At 38.5% G+C, this 20108-nt stretch overlaps 1 protein-coding gene across 4 annotated transcripts in view; it reads left to right on the forward strand.

Moving 5' to 3' along the window:
* LOC124184903 (disheveled-associated activator of morphogenesis 1) overlaps positions 1-14287 on the forward strand; it is a 57685-nt gene extending 43398 nt beyond the window's left edge. For all 4 annotated transcript variants that reach the window (XM_046575095.1, XM_046575092.1, XM_046575094.1 and 1 more), the window contains exons 3-11: positions 7939-8247; positions 8313-8537; positions 8627-9224; positions 9306-9580; positions 9885-10690; positions 11405-11841; positions 12003-12130; positions 12297-12467; positions 12776-14287. In XM_046575095.1, coding sequence (XP_046431051.1) covers positions 7939-8247; positions 8313-8537; positions 8627-9224; positions 9306-9580; positions 9885-10690; positions 11405-11841; positions 12003-12130; positions 12297-12467; positions 12776-13042 — 3216 coding nt within the window. In that variant the 3' untranslated portion in view covers positions 13043-14287. The remainder of the gene's footprint in view (positions 1-7938; positions 8248-8312; positions 8538-8626; positions 9225-9305; positions 9581-9884; positions 10691-11404; positions 11842-12002; positions 12131-12296; positions 12468-12775) is intronic.
* The last annotated feature ends 5821 nt before the right edge of the window (positions 14288-20108 follow it).

Consider the following 20108-nt stretch of genomic DNA (forward strand, 5'->3'; position numbering starts at 1 on the left):
CGTTCGCGTCTCCGCATCACGTCAAGGTTGGTTACAGAATAAACGGTCCTATCAAAACTACGGCGTCGTCGCATCGTGAAAAGACGCTTAATCTTGGACTGATCTTTTTACGAGATTTTATAATTCAGTGCAATCGCATACCAGTGTAGAGATTTCTTTTTTTCAAACACATTTTCTCCCACCTCTTGCCGCCCGTTTTATCACCCGCAACATAAATAATATACTCATAAAACAGGTTTTACTGCATGTTATACGCAGACGCGGTACTTCTCAGTTAGAATTTCTTCGCTGACTACCGTCGTCCATCTGCTTTGGACAAGAAACTAAGTGATCGGAAAGAAGGAACGAGGAAGTAATCTGATAAAACTATAATATGAAGTAACTGTAAAAACGTCGCAAGCCTCCAGGAACGCACATTAGTATCGCTAAATTCTCTTGCTTTTTGTACGTGTCATCTTTATCGCTCCGCGACATGTGCTTGCTTTTTGTGCTGATCTAGTCATCTCCACGGTATTTTTAACTTTTGCCAAGCTGTCGCGACTATCCTCCATTCGACGATTCCAGACATATGACTCCAAAAGCAGGCGAATAAATTCATTCGAACTTTTATTGACGTTCATCGGAAATGTTATACGTATAATCTGTTGAACTTCAAGATAAACTTTAAAAGAATTTTAAGCTTTCTTAGTCATCTCAGGCACAGGAGCTCACGAAGATTTTTGGAACATCAACGTCGGAATAATTTCGAATGCAGATTGTGAAAGAATTTACTGTTTTTTTTTTTTTTCTTACGTTTCGACTCAACTTTTCTGGAAGATACTGAAAATTCTCTAAGAATATGTATAATATCAAAGTATTTTGTCTTTCTTATTAGCTATTAGGTTTAACAATCGACATGCAGCTCGGTTAATTTTTTTGTATTTTATTTAAAATACTGCTTCAACAGCCCATAAATGTGATGCTCTGATTCTGTGTTTGATCTGAAACTAAAAATTTGACCAACTCACAGAAATTTATTGCTCGTTATTTGTACTAAATAATTGTAATAAATCAATACGAGTTTCACTGCTTAAATTGTTATACACAGTGGTGCCAAAAAAATGGAATTACGCTGGATCTACAATTCACTATAAATCAATGCAACAAAGTCAAACAGTCTTTATTCAAAATGAAAATATAGTTAGACATTATCCGTCGTAATGTGAACAAGAATGAGCAAATATTGATACAAAAATAAAAAATGTCAAAATATCCATTCCGTGAATATCAAGCTTCATCATTCAAATTTTCTCCATACATCACGGCAGAGTTCAACTTCCATTCTGAATCAATCGAACATGAATTTCATTTCCGTCAACTCGGAGTTAATCTCTTCAAAAATTTTCAACCTTATTTATTAACGTTAACCAGAATGCACGCGTGTGAATTTAACAGAAGATTTCGAGTTCAAATTCCGTAGCTCAAAAATTTGAGTAAAGGAAAACCGCCGTAATTTGAATTACTTTTTCGATCGTTGTGTACACTTATAATGAACGTGCCGATTATCTATCGCTGAATTTGTTTGCTAGACGCAAATAAAACACCGCAATAATATGTGTGCAAACAGAGAAAACCGGGTAAATTCACGCCTGGATTATACACGACGCGAGTCGCGTTCTACGCGCTAATCCCTTCACACCAATTCGCCTCGCGGTGATGAGCTCGTGCTTTCACATCGTCGTCCGTTCGTTCGCCTCTCCCGTATGCAGTCACGTAATCGAATCGGTCCTTAAAATTTGACGAAGGTCCGCCTTCGTTCACTCGTGACGGAGATATTTAAACAGAGTTTGAGCGCCGCACTGCAAAATCGCATGCGGAGGAATTCTGAAACCAAATTCGCACGTTGCTGATTATGCGCGACGCGCCGGTGCATGTAACTAGAATTTCTATAGGGAATTTTTTTTTTATATGAAAAATAGAGTCCAGACTATCGGCGCTGCGGTTTGATTGGTTCTTCGAAACAAGTCAAAGCATGGCGGATACGCGTCCAAACGATAAAAGTGATCAATTCACGATTAGTAAACACTCTCATAGTATTCAATCGACATTTTATGAAACATCGGATTGCACGACATGTCCTCCGAGATTGTAAGGGTAATGGAATCAGTCTGAAACATTCGCTATCATCATTTATACGTATTCAATGACAAATGGAAATATAACCTAAAATGAAACCGATCCGATCATGAAATTATAAAATGATTACTTTATTGTTCTTTTCAATTTCTTTTTGTAAATAAAACGAGTATTTTATACTCGTACAGATTATCTATTTTTCCACAAGATGCAATGTTTTAAAAAATTTTTGTAGTAAATTTGCGGCATTTGAAGATCACTTTGAAACCTCACACATCATAAGATCGCATAAAATGCCGATATTCGATGCTTTTCGAATGAGATTAGCATCAGGGAAACATTGTCCAAGCATCGTTCAAATATTCAATAGACTGCGTGAGTTTTCTTGTATCGGACTGAAATTTTTTTACCGACTTTCTGAAATAAATGTATGAAAAGTATGCATATGTTTACATTGTGTACTTGAGGTACGTGAATAAAAAACATTGATAACATGTATATGTTACACCCACCGTCAGTGGTGTCTGTTGCCCCTAGAATGGGCAACCGAAGTGACACGTTCAATTTAGGTTGGCGTTAGCTTCGGTAATGTAGGGATCTGCTGACAATAAGGCTCATTCGCGCTGTAGCCTCGCATTTTGCACGCACTCGAGTTAGCGGATCCCTACATTACCCAAGCTATCGCCAACCTAAAAACGTGCTGTTTCGGTTGTCTATTCCAGGGGCGACAGATGCCGTGATGGTTGGTGTACCGGGGTCTATTTTCTAGAGTCTTTATCGTACAGGCAGCCATTTCTTACTAGTTGGCATTACCAAGGAGTGGTCTAATCGCAAATGACTTTCCAACACAATTGTTGCATCAGATATCGGCTATAAAGCCGCTTATGGGAGATTTCGAAATGAACATCTAAATCGCTCAAAATCGAATATCAATCTTATTATCTAATATTATAACCTAGAAACTAGTTAGTCAAGATTTTTAATTACTAGCCTACCCGTTTTATAATATTATCGATTACAGAAATATTAGCTTTCACAAAATTTTTTCCTAATAAATATCGTTAAAGTAACGGTATATCCGGAAATTGCCAGAAACCATGAGAAGTTTGTTACGAAGAAACTCTTCGCGTATTTTTGCAACTCCAAATAGCACTAAACTGATGAAATATTCGACCCAGTTGCTGTGAAATCTGTTGGCGATAATCCCTTCGGTTATTGCTATTCACAACGAAGTAATTTGCGATATATTGCGAACTAATGGTATGCAATCAGTTCGCTGTACCGTACACGTGCTGTGCCACAACGGTCATGAAAATTCAGCTGAAGAAGAGGAACACTAGACGGAATTTCCTGCATTCTTTACTGTAACGTACGCGTCTAAGGATTTTTCCCACATGATATTCTATGTTTGGACCGTGTGGACAACTGTAATGTTAGTATCCGTTACCATACCGAGATCAGAAACTGTGATTGTATAACCTCCGTACTAAAATGCACGCTGCGTATTGTACAAAACCTACATTTTCCTGAGAATCGTTACCACACGTCGTGATATGTCTCTTTAATAATCGTATCAGAAATGAAAGTGAATGGAGTGGATACACGAATTGACTATACTTGCGAACATTACATTTTACGTATTACATGTACCTTCGACTACCAGTAGACTACCGGTTAGTTATTGTATAAGAGATTTACATTCCCGTTTTGATCTGGAATAAAAACGATCATACGCGAATATTTTTCTGGTAAACGATATCCATACTGTAAGTTTGAGAAAATCTTACTAGCTTTACATCGAACGCTTTGACTTCTTTTCTTCCTCGTACTTTTTGAAATACTAAATCAAAATTTCAACCGCAGCGAAGTTGAAAGAAAAAAGGTTGAATCGGCTCATTATTTTTCTTTCAAATCTATTTCCGGTGAAGCAATATTATACGGAAAGTTTGTCACAAAACTGTAGGGACGAAACATGGGGTGATTTCCAAGCACTCAAACTAATTGGACTTGAGCCTATTAAAATAATCATACAATATTTTGAAATATGCCAAAAAATGCAAAATAAATTTGTTGAAATTTTTTGTTTTTTTTCCTCGTGTGTATAAACAATGAAATAAGTATCGCTTGGATGTATTTGATCTTGACATTCGATGAAATTTGTAAGCCTATATTTTTTCCGTGTTCTGTGTTTTCTCCGAAATTAACCCTAGAACGCATATACGGGGTAGTTTAAACTACCTCAGCCTTCTTCCAAACTGCGCTTTGAAGCTAAAAATTGACATTATCGGCTGGGTTGAGTGAATTTTACTTTTTTATTCGAATCAAAATATTTAACTTGCTATTACATAATTCAAGTATCTGTAGTCAGATAGACTATCTAAAGCTATATACTTCACATACCAAAGCTATTTTCTCTGTGAACTCGAATGCTTTGTAAAAAATGTGCGCTAGTTTATCTTTTTACGCGGAAAATGTATCTAAGAAATGTCTTAGTCGTCTGCGAGAAACACCGAACGGTGCATTGTTGCCTTTGAGCTACTGCAGTCGAATGAGTTATACGATTCCTTCCTCAATTTATTATTAATAACGATATATATACTATTCTTTAAACGAAAGAACTTGAATACATACAAAAACTCCTTACCGATACTTTTTGTTTGTTACATTTTTACTGATTTTTTTCGTATTTCCGTATTCCGTATTTTTCTAATATTTATATCGCGAAATAAATATGTTTTTTCAACGGGACATTTGAACAGTAATTTTTTCCTAATAGTCTGATGAATCCTCTTCAGAATCGCGTTAGAAATTTGGAAGTTGGTTTTGTACAAAAAAAAACTATATAAGATTTTCTTTGAAAAATGACGTTCTTGCCGCTTTTTAGCACATTTTGGTAGTTTGTTGAATTTTTCACCAACCAAACTTCAACAAAATTGGATTTGGTCTACACCATTCGTTTCCTTATTCAAAAACTCAAAGATCGATTTACTGACGAGTTCCTTTGATACACCCTTCCCATGATATTTACCAGAACCGATTAATGCTTATAAACGTTGTGCGGATTCATGTCTCGTAATTTAAGTATGCCACCCGTCGGTATTACGTGCATGATTCTTTCCCATGGAAAGTGTCAAGAATAACTAAACGATTTATTACGTGTTATACGCTGGTGAAATGTCTGGTGTGTCCGTACTTGTCTTTCCTGAAAAATCGTTCGGTTGATAAATAATTCAGTTCAGATATTTGGCGATGCAATATTCATTCCGCAGCCGCGCATCGTGGGGCCTTGCAATGTCACGGACGCGTCGAGTTTGCTGTTTGTAACTTCGTCCGAGATTCCACCTGCCTATTATGCGTTAGTCCGGGGTCCTTGACTCTCCGACCGCGAACGAGACCACAGCATGCATTTCAGCACGAGCCACATGCTAATCCATAACGAAGGTTTTGTGAAAATGGTAACGACGCGAGCAAATTGTGTACAAGGTGTTCGTTGTAGGCGGGAATGTCGGAATTTTTATCGTAACAATCAGAGAAACCAATTCAGAAATGCATAGAAAATTGTGTGCTGCTATTGGACTATGCAGATTCGGGGATAAAAGCTGAAAATGGACAATTTGCGAAATTTTAGCAATTTTGCGGTCAGTCAACGTCATGATGGTTATACCATCTGCACAAAAATTTAGCTGATTAGCTTCGTCGCGATTCCTGCATGCATGACGCTATTGTCAAATACTGTGAATCCCAGTAATTGACAATGGCACTAAAAAAAATCTGAGGGGATTACGTGAAATTTGACGAATCGTCGCAAAATTTCAGGAACTCTTCCGAATGATGAAATCTACAGAGTCCGGCTGAAGACTTTTCATAAGATTTGTTAGAATCTTGTTGATTATTTTACAAGTTTTTTCGAAACGATGATGAAGGTATCGAACAGAAGCGATATTTTTTTTTTCCTTAAAAATTGGCAACTAGCCCACAATGTACTTCCATACACTCCTTATTTCTTTCAGCTCACGCCCGGTTCTGATTCTCTTAAGCTAAAAGCGCGGCGTCTACAGATTATACAATATCTGCAGTCTCCGCGGTGAAGGAGGTTTTTTATTTTTATTTCCAATCTTTTCACTTCTTCTTTTTATAAAACGCAACATTCACACGTTCTCTTACAATGGATATTGGCAGGTGCCTATACCTCTCGATAACCTGACTGCATACACTATTGATATTTAAAAGCTTTCAGCAGCGTTCGGGCAGCCTCCACTGCCACGTTCCGATATCAGCTACCAGACTCTCGCAAATTGCAGGCTAGGCATTTGCTCGCACTCACGTGTAACCACCTCGGTGATCAGAAACAGTGTTTGTATATGCATATATGGGGGATTCCATGTGAACTCGTTTTTCATCTACCAAAAATTGCTATCTTTATTTCTTTCTTTCAGTTGGAATGATATTATGTAGTGTTTCGAAAAGATTGTCAAACTGTTCTAGATAGGTGTAAATCAAAATTTCGAACAATCAAATTTCAAGATGACCTTTACGTCGAATTTGATAATTTCTAATTGATATTGCTAGGAAAACGGAAAAAGTTATCACCTCTAGTTTGCCGGGAAACATTTTACACTAGATATTGCAGATAATTGGAAAGAAAACTTCGAAGACGGTGGGCCCTACGGTCAGAAGCACGACCACGATACGGAATATCCCATACAATACACCTGCGATTGGAAGAATAGTATTTCATTGGAGGTAACGTCGTGAAGTGCAGGTATAGAAATGTTGCCGACGTTGCAGGTAATCTTCGTTGTAGAATTTCTGCTCGAGGCTTCTTCCGTCGCGGTCCATCTTCGCAGACCTGCGGAGTCCGGTGATCAGTGGAGCGATGAATGATGGATATAAACGTGCACGTGCACATGAAGGCAGCTCGTGCATGTGGACGGGGGACTTTCCTAGTCACGTGTGAAAGAACCTTAGGAATCTTGCAGCAGCATGCGAGCCGGTCGCCTGACCTTTGTAGTGGTTATTGCCTTATTCCCGCGCATTGCCTATATCCGACTGCCGAGATCATCTGCGGCGGCATCTTCTTTACTATGGGAGACTGTTACTGCAAGTAACAGCCTACCGATTCTGGAATTCAGTGAAGAGCTTGCCGGTTCATGACCTTGGAGTTAGATACGGCTTAGAAACATCTCTGTGTGCCTATTCTTGGTCACTGTACCCGTGTTGAGCGTGAAGTTTCGATCGATCAAGCTTGATCAATACGAGTTTGATTAATCAGCGATTGTATCGGTGCAATATTTAATCAACAACTTCACCATTTCGTACCGTGGAACAAGTACCTAGGTTTTGTTCACTCTTCACAAATTTATCATCGAGGAATCTCAGTGTGAGCATCAACTTGTAGTTTTGGTCCAACATCGATGCTAACTAATCGAGGTTAAACTATTCGTGATAATAATGAAAGTTGGAACGAAGACGCGACTAGCTGTTGCTGCGGCGATTCGCTGATGAAATATTATCTCCTTGGCATGTCGCAATACCTTGAGTATGGAGTGGTAATCGGAAAACGGGTTCAAACCGAGTTCTTCATTCATTTTTGAAAAGACAGTTGCCACTGAAGTTTAACAGATCGTGGCACAGATACAATCGCCGCGTTTTTTCGTGCAGACTCTCCAAGTATATTGTTTTATTAATCAGTCAACTGAGTAATGGTTAACTCTATTATCGACAATGATATTGAACTGTGTACCCTGTACAAACTGTACTCGATAAAATTTTGCGTTTTGCACCTAACGCAGTTTCTTCAAAGTTTATTGCACCTGTTCTCAGGATGACGAACCGCCGGAGATAACCTATTGCGTAGTGGAGCACACGGGTACGTTAACGTTGCAAGCGATGACCCCGACGCTGCCAATGCCCGCGGAGGAGGAGCTGAATAAAATGTTCCTAGAGCTGGTGGAGGAGTTGGATCTTACACAAACGAACAGACAAGCGGTCTTGGCTCTACCGGCTAATAAAAAATGGCAGATTTACTGCTCCCGGAAGGGTAATGGCACCCTGGACAATGGCGGACTGAGAACAACAGACTTGAGTGGTGATCCCGAGGACTACATCAACAGGGTCAAAACGATCGCTAGTGTAAGTTCTCCGACTCTTCACCGCCGCCCAGGATGATCCTAATCCCAAATTTCTGCTTTTAACAGACCCCGTTTCCCGAAGAAGGCGAGGAAATTTCAAATCAAATGCGGCAGGTCGAAGCCCTGAAGACGGCTCTTCGGACCCAGCCGCATAGCTTCGTTTTGAGGTTCATAGAGCTCGATGGTCTTACCGCGCTTCTTCAGGTTTTAGGGACAATGGACACGGACGCGACGAACAGCAACCTCCACACGAGTGTTATTGGCTGCTTGAAAGCTCTTATGAACAATTCGGTAGGTACATCTTGCATTAACAGAGAAAATGAGTGACCGATCACTGGACTTGACGAGCCTTTATTCTGGAAATCCTTGCCCTCTTACAGAACGGCAGAGCTCACGTCCTGGCTCATCCAACAGCCATAAATACGATATCACAGTCCCTCGCTACGGAAAATATTAAGACGAAAATATCGGTTTTGGAAATACTCGGTGCTGTTTGCCTCGTACCCGGCGGTCACCGGAAGGTCCTCGAAGCGATGTTACACTTCCAGCAATATCACTCTGAGAGAACAAGGTTTCAGAGTATAGTGAACGATCTGGACAAGAATTTTGGTATATACAAGGATAACCTGTCTCTGAAGACGGCGATAATGTCGTTTATAAACGCGGTGCTGAATTACGGCCCTGGACAAGTCACCCTAGAGTTCAGACTTCACTTGAGGTACGAACTGCTGATGCTCGGTATTCAACCCATCATCGAAAAGCTGAGAAAATATGAGAACGAGACGCTGGACAGGCACTTGGACTTCTTCGAGATGGTTAGAAATGAAGATGAGAAGGAATTGGCCCGGAAATTCGAGAAGGAACACGTCGACACGAAGAGCGCTACAGCTATGTTCGATTTGTTGAGAAGAAAGCTCAGTCATACTGCAGCGTATCCTCATCTTTTGAGTCTGCTGGAGCACTGTCTTCTGCTGCCTCGTATGTATGAAATCCTCTAGTCAGCACTTCTGGAAATGCTTCCGTCGGCGTGATTAACCCTTCCCTAATTATTTCTAACAGTTGACTACGGCTCGCACCCTCAACACTGGCTCCTCTTTGACCGGATCGTTCAGCAGATCGTCCTTCAATCGGAAGGTACCGGAACTCCACCGACAAAAAATCCAGACGTTGCTCCAATCGAGATAAACGTTAAGGAAATTGTCCATCTTCTTGCGAAGGAGGAAGAGCTTGTAGCGGCCAAGAAGAAGGCCGAAGAACTGGAAAAAGAAAACTCGGACATGTCATCCCGGCTGGCCAAGAAGGAACAGGAACTGGACCTTAGGACGCAGGAAAAAGTGAGTATACCGTATTAAAAAAAAAAAAAAAAACAATCTGAAAAAACTGGTCGAAGTCAAGACCTAGGTGGCACACTATTTTTTAATGATGTTAAGTCAATGTGCAGTCGACTTCTCGAATTGACAACCTGGCAGACATTCGTGAATGTCTGGTTGATACGTTGTCTACTAAAGGCTTCAAACGCGATCTTTTCATGAGTTTCTGTTTAGTTGACTTAATTTTTTGCTGAAATAAGTCAAAAATTGAATTTGTGTTACTTGAGGAATTGTCAATTTTGATGTCCCGTAATCACAACTTTCGCAGGAAGACATGGAGGCCAGTCTATCGAGGATAAAGGAACGGCTTGAGAAGGAGACGTCGTTGCACATAGAGACGAAACAACGAATATCCGAGCTCCAGGACAATGTGGAGACCCTTTCGCGGCAGGTAAACAATGAAAAGTCGGAGAGGAAGCGACTGGAACAGCTCGTTGCTTCGGGGAGTCTTCCGGATGATGCCAAGGCTACGATAAAGATCGTCGAGGACGAGGTCGCGGAGGTCGAGGCCAAACCAATGCCGCCACCCCCACCGCCACCTCCACTGGCTCCGCCACCTCCCCCCTCTTTGATGCCGGCTGCTCCACCGCCCATGAAAGTTGAGATTGTCAAAAATGTGCCGCAGCCCGGAAATCCGCTCAAGTCTTTCAACTGGTCAAAAATACCCGAGCAGAAGCTTCAGGGCACGATTTGGTCCGAATTGGACGACACGAAGCTCTACAACGTAATGGACCTCGAGTCCATCGACAAGATATTTTGCGCCTATCAGAAGAATGGCGTACCGACTGAAGGCTCGATAGAGGACCTCCGGAACTTAGGTAAAAACAAGAAGACCATGTCTGTCATCGACTCGAGGAGGGCGCAAAACTGCACCATTCTTCTGTCCAAGCTCAAAATGTCCGACAACGACATCACCAGGGCCATTTTGTCCATGGATCAACAGAATATACTTCACATAGACATGGTTGAACAACTCCTCAAGTACATACCATCCTCCGAGGAATCAGCGTTACTCGACCTTCATCAGAAGGACCTCCAAAGCAGAGCGGATTGCTTCTTGTATCAAATATCCAAGTGAGTCGCGGCGTGTTGCATTTCACACTTCGTGTGTCCCTTTTTAAGCAAAATAGCTCATCCGCAGGCACATAAATAAGAGTGGAATTCATGAATTACATGGTCATGTTTATTGCATGATCTAAAATCAGCTATCCAGAGAACTCTCACAAAGGGATATAGCGCGCAAAGATGAGCCGATTTCATTAAAAAAAAAAATGTACCCAATCTGGAGCCAAAATTAAAAGACCCACGACATGGCGTTTTACTGAACGGACACTTGTCAGAGGAAAGTAAATCCTGAATACTCGTTTATTTTTAACTGCAATTTTAAATTTGAACAAGATCAAGTATAAAACAAAAATTTCATAGCTTATGAGTCCAATGTTAGTTGAAAAAAATGTACCAGCACGTTTTAGTAAGATTCGTAGCAAATTAGATCATTTTTCAAAGGGTATCTAAAACAAATTTTCAACATTTTTTCCCCGTTGAAAAATGCCCATTCAGTGAATCACCGAGACATGGGTCTCTTTATTCTGATCCCATTGTATGTCAAAAATATTTAATAGTCGGTGACCTCTTCTTACCAGTATTTTGTACTTTTCTCCACCATGTTTAATCGGTCATTTTTAATCCCAACAGTTCCATTCCAATTTTAAGAGGATCAGCAGTAACATTAAGCATGCAGGTTCATCATAAAACGTACTCAATTCTTCCTTTTGACACTTATTCCAGAGTACCTCATTACGAGCAGAGGTTAAGGTCTTTGCACTACAAGAAAAAATTTGCTGCCAGTATCGCCGAGCTGACGCCGCGAATGCGATCGGTTCTGGAAGCAAGCCGTCAAGTGGCGCGTTCAAGGAGATTGAGGAAACTTTTGGAGTTAGTTTTGGCTCTCGGAAATTACGTGAATCGAGGTAACGCCCGTGGCAATGCGGCCGGGTTTAGATTGGCGTCTCTCAATCGATTGGTGGATACTAAATCGTCGTGCGCAAAGGGCACCACGCTTCTTCACTACCTGGTCCAAATGCTGGAGTCGAGGTTCAGAGAGGTTCTTGACATCGAGGAAGACATGCCGCACGTCAGAACCGCCGCCAGAGTTAGCATGGCTGACCTGCAAAAAGAGGTTGCGAATTTGAAAAACGGATTGTCTGACGTGCAACGGGAAATCGGTAGGCTTGAAACCTTGGGAATAGTACTCACTCACGCTTCTTGCATTATTAATTGCGTTCGAAAAATGTTACAGTAATCTAAAAACTTACATGATTTCACGCATAGTTTAGAGTAGTGTGGTACCAGTTTCTTGTAGACGTGAATGTCTTTTGCTTTTCAGAATTCCACAGGGGACAATCCCAAGTACTCCAAGGCGACATGTTCCTCCCAGCAATGAGGGAATTTCAGGCACAAGCTACATGCAGACTAGCGGAAGCTGAAGATCTGTTCCAAGATATGAAAACTAGGGTGATTATTTTTACGTTCTTTCAATCAGTTTTTAATTTATTTTCACCTTCTTCTTATGGCTTGTCATCGATTTTATTTGTGACTCAGATTACAAATAACGTTGAATGCACAAAATATTGACATATTTGAATGCCTTCAGTGGTGATGAAATTATTCGGCTTTACAGTTTGATAGAGCAGTGCGATTGTTTGGCGAAGATTCGGCTGGCGTACAGCCTGACGAATTTTTTGGTATTTTCGAAAATTTCCTCCAAGCTTTAGCCGAGGCAAGACAAGACGTGGAAAATATGAGGAGGAAGGTCGAAGAAGAAGAGCGCAGAGCAAAGCAGGAGCAAGAGGTATGCGGAATAGAATTTCTTCACTTTTTAATTCAACTTCTAAAATCTGTAATTCGAATCAAAATAGAAGCTATCCGCAATACTCTTCGTTTAATTGAAAATAAAATATCTGTGATTGGTGTGCACGTTAAAAGACGTTGCCGTTTTTTAACCAAGCCACTTGAGTTTCTCAGGGATTAAAATTCATCGTGTGATCTGATTCAAGTCACGAGATCTCGTCACTTTTCCGACCAAAAGCCTTTATACCTTGATAAATGAAACTTTCGCCCAACTAACCCACGTAATAATAAGAAATTTTTTTTGAACAGCTGAGAAAACGGACGATGGAGAGGAAAAATTCTCGAGAGGGTATCCTGAACAGTATCTCGCTGGGAAATAAGACTCAGAGTAATGGAAATAATCAAGGTGACAACAAGGGCGAGTTTGATGACTTGATATCAGCTCTACGCACCGGTGATGTTTTCGGTGAGGACATCGCTAAGTTCAAGAGGTCGAAGCGCAGACCAGTGACACCCAGTGGTCAAGAATCCCGAAGGCACAGCGCACACAGGGAAGATTCCAGGGAACGGCATTAGTCGTTTGAATAGGATGCAGTATTCAGTTGCAGATATCTTCACACTTGTGATATAATTTTTTTTTTTTTTTTTTTTCAATTGTCACGACTTTTACGAATCTCTTTTTGCTCATAGTCCCTGCTCGAAGTTATTAATTCAATAGATGCGTGTAGATAAGAATTTTCGGTCGTCCTGAACTTCCGTGTCTGCGATTCTTTCGAATTTAGATTTATATGCGAAAGACTGGAAAAAATTATTCGAGTGCCAAGACAGAGAGTTAAATATTTATTTCAGTATGGAATACACTTATCACGATAAAGGTTTTCCGGAAAAAGATTGTCAAGCTCAATAAGTAAGTTATGAAAAATGTCGTCAAGATACCTCGGTAATCATTCAATCGAATCCAATACTCGATTGGGTGAAGATTCTGTTTCGAAGGAAAGAAATTAGTGGTTTTTTAGTAGAAAAGACAGCATGCGTGATATTTTGCGTTGTAAATAGTCATTATGCAGATTATAGCTATTTTTTTTTTCTCGCGTTAAAACGTTGTCAACTTTTCATTGAATGGAGAGAGAAGATCAAATCAAAGCAAACAAAAATTAAAGAGATATTTAAAATGAGGCGGAATAAGAAAAACAGTCATATAATTTCTAAAAATGAATAATATTAAGTAAATAGTTCAAGATCAAAATATTTAAGATACAGATTATATTGATGTACACGTACTATAATCGGACCAATCGATAGAGGTAGGTTTTTTGATTATACCGCTCGTTTTCCCCGTTTTTGAATCATCTACAAAATACCTATCCCGTAAGTATCAAACGTGTAGAGTTTATTTTCCTCCGGTCATAGGATCATTTTAAGGCCTACGCAGTTTTTGTAACTGCACTTTGAAACTAAGGATCATAGTCGGAATTTATAGTTTCTGAAACGAAAATAAAACAAGATCATAGTAAGATTAGTTTATCAACATGTGAAACAAAACAGCCTTACATGAAATATGGATTCAATATTACGAGGAAATACGTAGATTTCAATGTGTAGAAAAGAAGGATTGAAAAAACGAAATCAATTAAATAAATAAATGTAACGATCAATGTATAAGGATCAATGTTTTCTAAGCTTTTGTACTTTTGTAAATATTTAGTATCAATGTCTTATTATTACCGTTATTATTACTCTTCTAATTATTATGATAAAAGATTAAACATAATGTCCGATTAATATATTTACCGTATAATATTAATATCAATATGTATTAATATATATGAGGAAACGAAATAAAAATAAAATAAAAAATACAAAGTTACGTGCGTCGGCGTATCAATGCGTGAAATGATTTTACCTTCTTCATCGTAAAACTCTCGACGTGTTTCAGTGTATCGGGTTTAAATATTCCATTTCAAATAAAATTTCCCTCGATATTCAGTATATCTTTATACGTAATTAATCATATTAAAGTTCTAAAGTTGTGTTATAATCTGCAAATAAATTCTTAAATAGGAGTTTCAATGGCTTGGAAATAAAAAAATTGAGAGCGAATCGGAGTGTCCAGTAACCGGGTTTCTTGGAAAACGGAAAATTATACGTGAATTTGAAAGTGCCCATGAAAATGCGGGAAATATACGGGAATTTCATATAGCAGCCGGGAATTTTTCGAACGACTAACATTCTTGACCGAGAAATATTATATTACCGTACATTTCGTACACTAAAAATAATAAGTAAAAAAATAAATCGCAAATTACGAGATAAGTGTTGTTTCACTATAATCGTAAAATATTGTGATTATCCATTGGCATAATAATATTTGGCCTTTTCTAAATAATGGTTGAGTAGTACTTCTCTCGATTCCGATGTGACGTTCCATCCTGAAAATTTTCGATCCGCTTCTAGGTTGTATAGACGTTAGATTTTCTTTTACAATGCTAATATCCAAGTGCTAAATTTAGAAATGCAAATTTTTCCCCCAATTGCAAATGAACCTGACTAGTCTAACTTCGGATAATAAAGAAACCAAAAAATCCATATTGTTTATGCCTAGTTTTTTGGCTATACGTATTGTTGCTGTTTAGTTGTTATTATTTAATTACTGTAACTGTTTCCATCCAAATTAATATTTTCCAATTACTATTACTTGATTATTAGCGTTTCCGTTTAGTTATTGTCAATACTTTGTCTCGAATGTCGAATTTCATTTGTTGTCATATTAAAATAAAAATTAAAATTAAATTATGAAAATGTTGCGTAAGGCATTTATACTTGAGTTTTCGCTATTGCCGTTTTCCTTTCGTGGAAATATTTCGATATGTAGAAGCGTGAACTGGTTGATCGTCACGACCTGATTTTCACAAAACAAACAGTCAATAAATTCCGATCGCGGAATCGCAGAAAATCTGTTGCGCGCAGAAGGTCTTGTCCAGAATTTGCCTTTCCGAATGAAATGTCCTTTGGTGAGAATTTTAAAATTGTTTTATTAAGAGAGGACGATCATTCAAAAATGCGATAAGCTTCGGACGACGTGGTTTTTAATTGAGAATGAAACTTTGTAAAAGGTTGCGCAGGAATAATAAAATAATATTTAACTGCGAAGAATATGAACCTCTCGCTCTCTCTCTCTCGTCGCCTAGAAACCTGGAAAGGTACGGGAAGACATGGGTCCCCTAAACCGATAAGCCATACGGCCCAGGGCGTCCTTTGGAATAACCCCGGGTGTGCGTTAGATCCGTCGCGGAAGTTGCTGCCGAGATTTGTTGGATCATTCACTCGTGCACAGGTAAACCGTGTGTTGACCTGGGGCTGATTTTGACGTCGCGAGCATGGGGACAAGAGAGAGGGAGGGAGAGAAACAGAGAATTAAAATTACTACAATCAGAGGAGAGTTTCTTCTCTCTGAGATTCGAAGTAAAATTTGGAGTCGTGATGACGCGTAAAATGAAGATATTTATTCGATTCTGCGGAAACTTGATCCAAAAATATCACATTCTGGGTTATTTACCGTAGCGCTGAATAATACAAGTAACAAATGAAAAATAAATAAGTATAGATTTAATTTATACTGAAATGAAGATTCTCGGGATGTCGAGCATTATCAGTTGCGTGCGCACCCCTCCCCGCTCCGCGATTGGCGATGGGAGGGGGGGTTTTCTGACTGTATAAACGATCGCGCTGGAGCGAGAGCGTATGTTTACAGAAAACTTCGGTACTCGATATATCGTGACAATAAACGAATTTAGATACGAACCTTTCCTTGTCATACATATAACTTCTCCTTAACCTAACCCGAACACGTATTGCATATATGCCGTAAATTTATTACGATTTTTTGATTTCGGAATCATTTGTCTGGTTGCAATTGTCATTTTTGTTAAAGCACATAAGCTGGAAATCTTTACGCGTATCATGTAAAAAAATCGACATTAAAACTCAATAAATGCGGGATTCAGGAAGGATGGGATATAGGTTTAGATTTTTCACAATAATAAAAAGAAGTAAATTAATTTACCGTGTGTTTATTCAAGTGATGAATACTTGTTTTACATTTTAAAGGTGCAATTAATTTCATATTGTTCAATTTTTGAATGCTAGTTACTTCCACATGCAAGTGTTATATTTAAAACCTTCAACTCATGATTAGAAATGCATAAACTTCAAATATATTAAAAATATATTTATATAACTTTGCTCGAAACTGAATAAACTTTCGAAGGTTAAATTCTCACATAGATCACTTTTCATTTAATTAAAGCTTAAAGAAGTGAACAATGCTCTTGACAAAACCAATGCAGCTCTGATTTTGACAAAAGCTTAATTTTACATTTTTTGAACGTAAGAAAATGCAAAAATGAACTGTTGGTAAGTCGGGGAATTTAAAATTTATCCACGAAACAGTCAAATAAATTAATCAAAAGCTATATTTTCAATCTTAATTTTTCTTTGGTTCAGCTCCTTCATCAGACCTTATTATTCCATCGATATATCATCGTGTGTGATTTATGCAACTAATGTATTATATGTATTTATCCTTAGTCGGATTGCCCATATGTAATGATATTAAATTCTCAATTTCACTTTGAAATCACTTTGCAAACCTGTTTGCGTAATTATAATTCTTGATAGACATTTGGCGCACAGCATTCAACATTCGAGATGAGTATACATATACCGTAAAAGTGTTATTTTTTGTACACTCGGCCGCTCTCCCCGATCCCATACACGCGACAGTCAAAAAGAACTGATTATTTAGTCAGTGTTATGAATCAAGAGAACGAAAAAAAAATCCCTATTAGAATTTTTCAACTTCGGAAATGAGAAATAATTCTGAAAATTAAAAAATAATTCCTACTTCAATTTCACGAATGAAGAAATAATCAATTCAGACAAAAAGGGAAAAACTAGTATTAATTTGATATCAATGATTCATTTTTAATGTTCAAGAAAACACTGTTGACTGTGAAATTGTTATTCGTAGAAAGTTGATTCTGATGAATGTTCGAATCGATACTTCCAGAGCAATTAGAACTCAGAAAAAAAAGGAGTTGAATCGGATGAAGAATGAGTTATAAATTTGCTTGTTGGAATATGGAATAAAAGTATAGTTGTGAGAGATGGAATAGATTTACATACTTGTAGAGAACGTTGATGGAAATTTATGTCTTGAGTCAGTGATTATAACACCCAAAATTTTCAAATTTTGGACTACAGTTTTTTGTCTTGCTTCACCCATTTAAAAAATAACGTATTTGCACATCTAAACTTTTGGAAGCTGCAACAAGTCCCGATAGTTTTTTTCAAGATTTTAAATTGCATTAGATTGAGTCGAGGTTTGAGTAATATTTAGAGTGCAGGCTTCTGATGTTTCTTAAATTTTTCGCATAGTTCTGCAATAAAAAATATGTTTCTGACGTATCGGTGGTAATAACTGACGTTGATAATTTTTCTCAAAGATGAGCTGTAACAGTTGAATAAGCCCGCCTAAATCACGACAAAATTTGAACGTCAGTAAGTGTAAAGGCTTGACCTCCGTAGCTATGCCCATGAGTTTGGTCCTCACTGTTTTTCGCTTTCACTTCCTCGACAACGACCGAACCGGTGACACGTGTCAAAAACATAATATAGATAGATATAAAAATGGAGTGAGCTCTTCGAAAATGATATATTTATCCAATAGTCGCCAATTTATCAAATTTAAACAAGCACTAGAATTATAAAAAAAAAAAATCAGAAACATATATAATCAATAAACTCAGAATCATATCTTCAACGCATCTCTAGCGAAGAGAAGAATGTTTCGGATTTTTTGGTATATTTTCAAAATTTGAGACAATGAGACATTGAATTTTTTCATTTCGTAACTTTAAAAGTACTCATCAGATCGGAAAACAAATTCTTCATGGGAACATTATTGAAACGATTGAAACTAAATATGAAGCATTTCAAATTTTCTTCGAAATATTTGCTGGTCATAGTTGATTTTCTAAAAAACTTTGAAAAAATAAACTGATCATCTTAAAGATGCCACTGTCGTCTATAAAAGATTCGACATATTCAGGTAAATATAAATCATACACGTTCATGTATTTGATTGAGTTTATTTTTTCACTGTATAATTCCGTCGTACATATTGCTTGTGCAATACTTTCTCAACTTTTCAATTTCACGTTGACGACGGTATATTACCAACGTTTTGCACGCGATAGCTGTCGGTTACGAAGAACTTCATTACAAACTTTATATATTTTTAGGCAACGCCTCCGAAGACTTTTTTCACACCGGCCATCTAATCCTCTGAGTCTGCAGCTTACAATAAAGTTGTGGCATCTAAGAGATGTGAGAACTCGACTGATAGGTCGGAAACCGATGCATCCTCTGCACATCAGTCTGGTAGCAATACTTCGTCATGCGTACAAATACGTTCTTATTCGACGTTGAAAGAATGAGTGATGGATCAGTATCTGATCGAAGAGAGAAATCATCTGGTGTATGGGGGCTGTATTCAATCACGACTCGTTTCGTAATTGAGCAGAGGAAGTGGCTTTATTCAAATACATTTTCTCCGAAATTGATGAAGTCCAAAAATTAGAACTCAGTAAACACCTCCAACCATCCTATTTACCTATATCAGTAGATTAGCTATGATATAAAAAGAAAAGAATTATTCATTTCGGAATGGGATTCTATTCGACAAGCGCACGATGTCTTCCATAACATGAATATTCATGAATGTTCCCACAACTTTTCATTTGCTCTCTCGATCTTGGATTTTCGTAGGCATAGAATCGGAACGTTGTTCTAGCTAGTCGCAAGTGAAGTATCTACGTTGGTTAGAGGAGCAGTAAAGTTTTTCGGAAAGTGTTCGGATGGAAAAAAATTCAGAGTAACGGTAATACATCACGGATGCGCTAATTTTGAACGAGATGAAATGGATGCTCCGTACATGAGACAGTATTTAACGCAGCGTAGTGATTTAAAGACCTAAAAAGGTGATAGGGAGAGAAAGAACGAAGCTTCTCAACACTTCGAGTGTATTTTAACACACATTTGAAAGACAAGAGCAAAATTTTTCATCATCCAACTGTCGCAGAACGGCAGCGTTATCAGCTGACCCGTTAAGCGAAGGATATAACTTCGGTCAACGGCTGACCATCGAAGGGCCTGGCCGCTTGTGTCTGGAATCGGCAGGAGAGATGAAGTGTGTATTTCTTGTATGAAATGTGAAAACTAAAATCATTATACATCGTATAATATCATCAAACATCGTACATCATACATCATCATACATAGTATTAAAGGTCGAAACCATAGTTTGGATGTCGGATGTTCAGAAAGTGACGTCACCAATCTCAAATCAGCTAGCCGAATTCCTCAGTCTCGAAACAACCGCGCAGTAGAGCGGACGGATGAGAATCGCGCTCCGCAAATTTCGAGTACCGCATTCTCAACCTCCCGGATCCCGCGCTTCGGGTCCGCTACGTGGTGAAACTCGACTTCCAGGATAAGTGCTCCGTGGTTCCTGGTTCATGTTGACAATAAATCATTTCAATTCATTCTTCGCGCAAGCACAAATTCAGTAGCTATAAATGCG

Source organism: Neodiprion fabricii, chromosome 6 (genome assembly GCF_021155785.1).
Source record: "Neodiprion fabricii isolate iyNeoFabr1 chromosome 6, iyNeoFabr1.1, whole genome shotgun sequence".
NCBI lineage: Eukaryota > Metazoa > Arthropoda > Insecta > Hymenoptera > Diprionidae > Neodiprion > Neodiprion fabricii.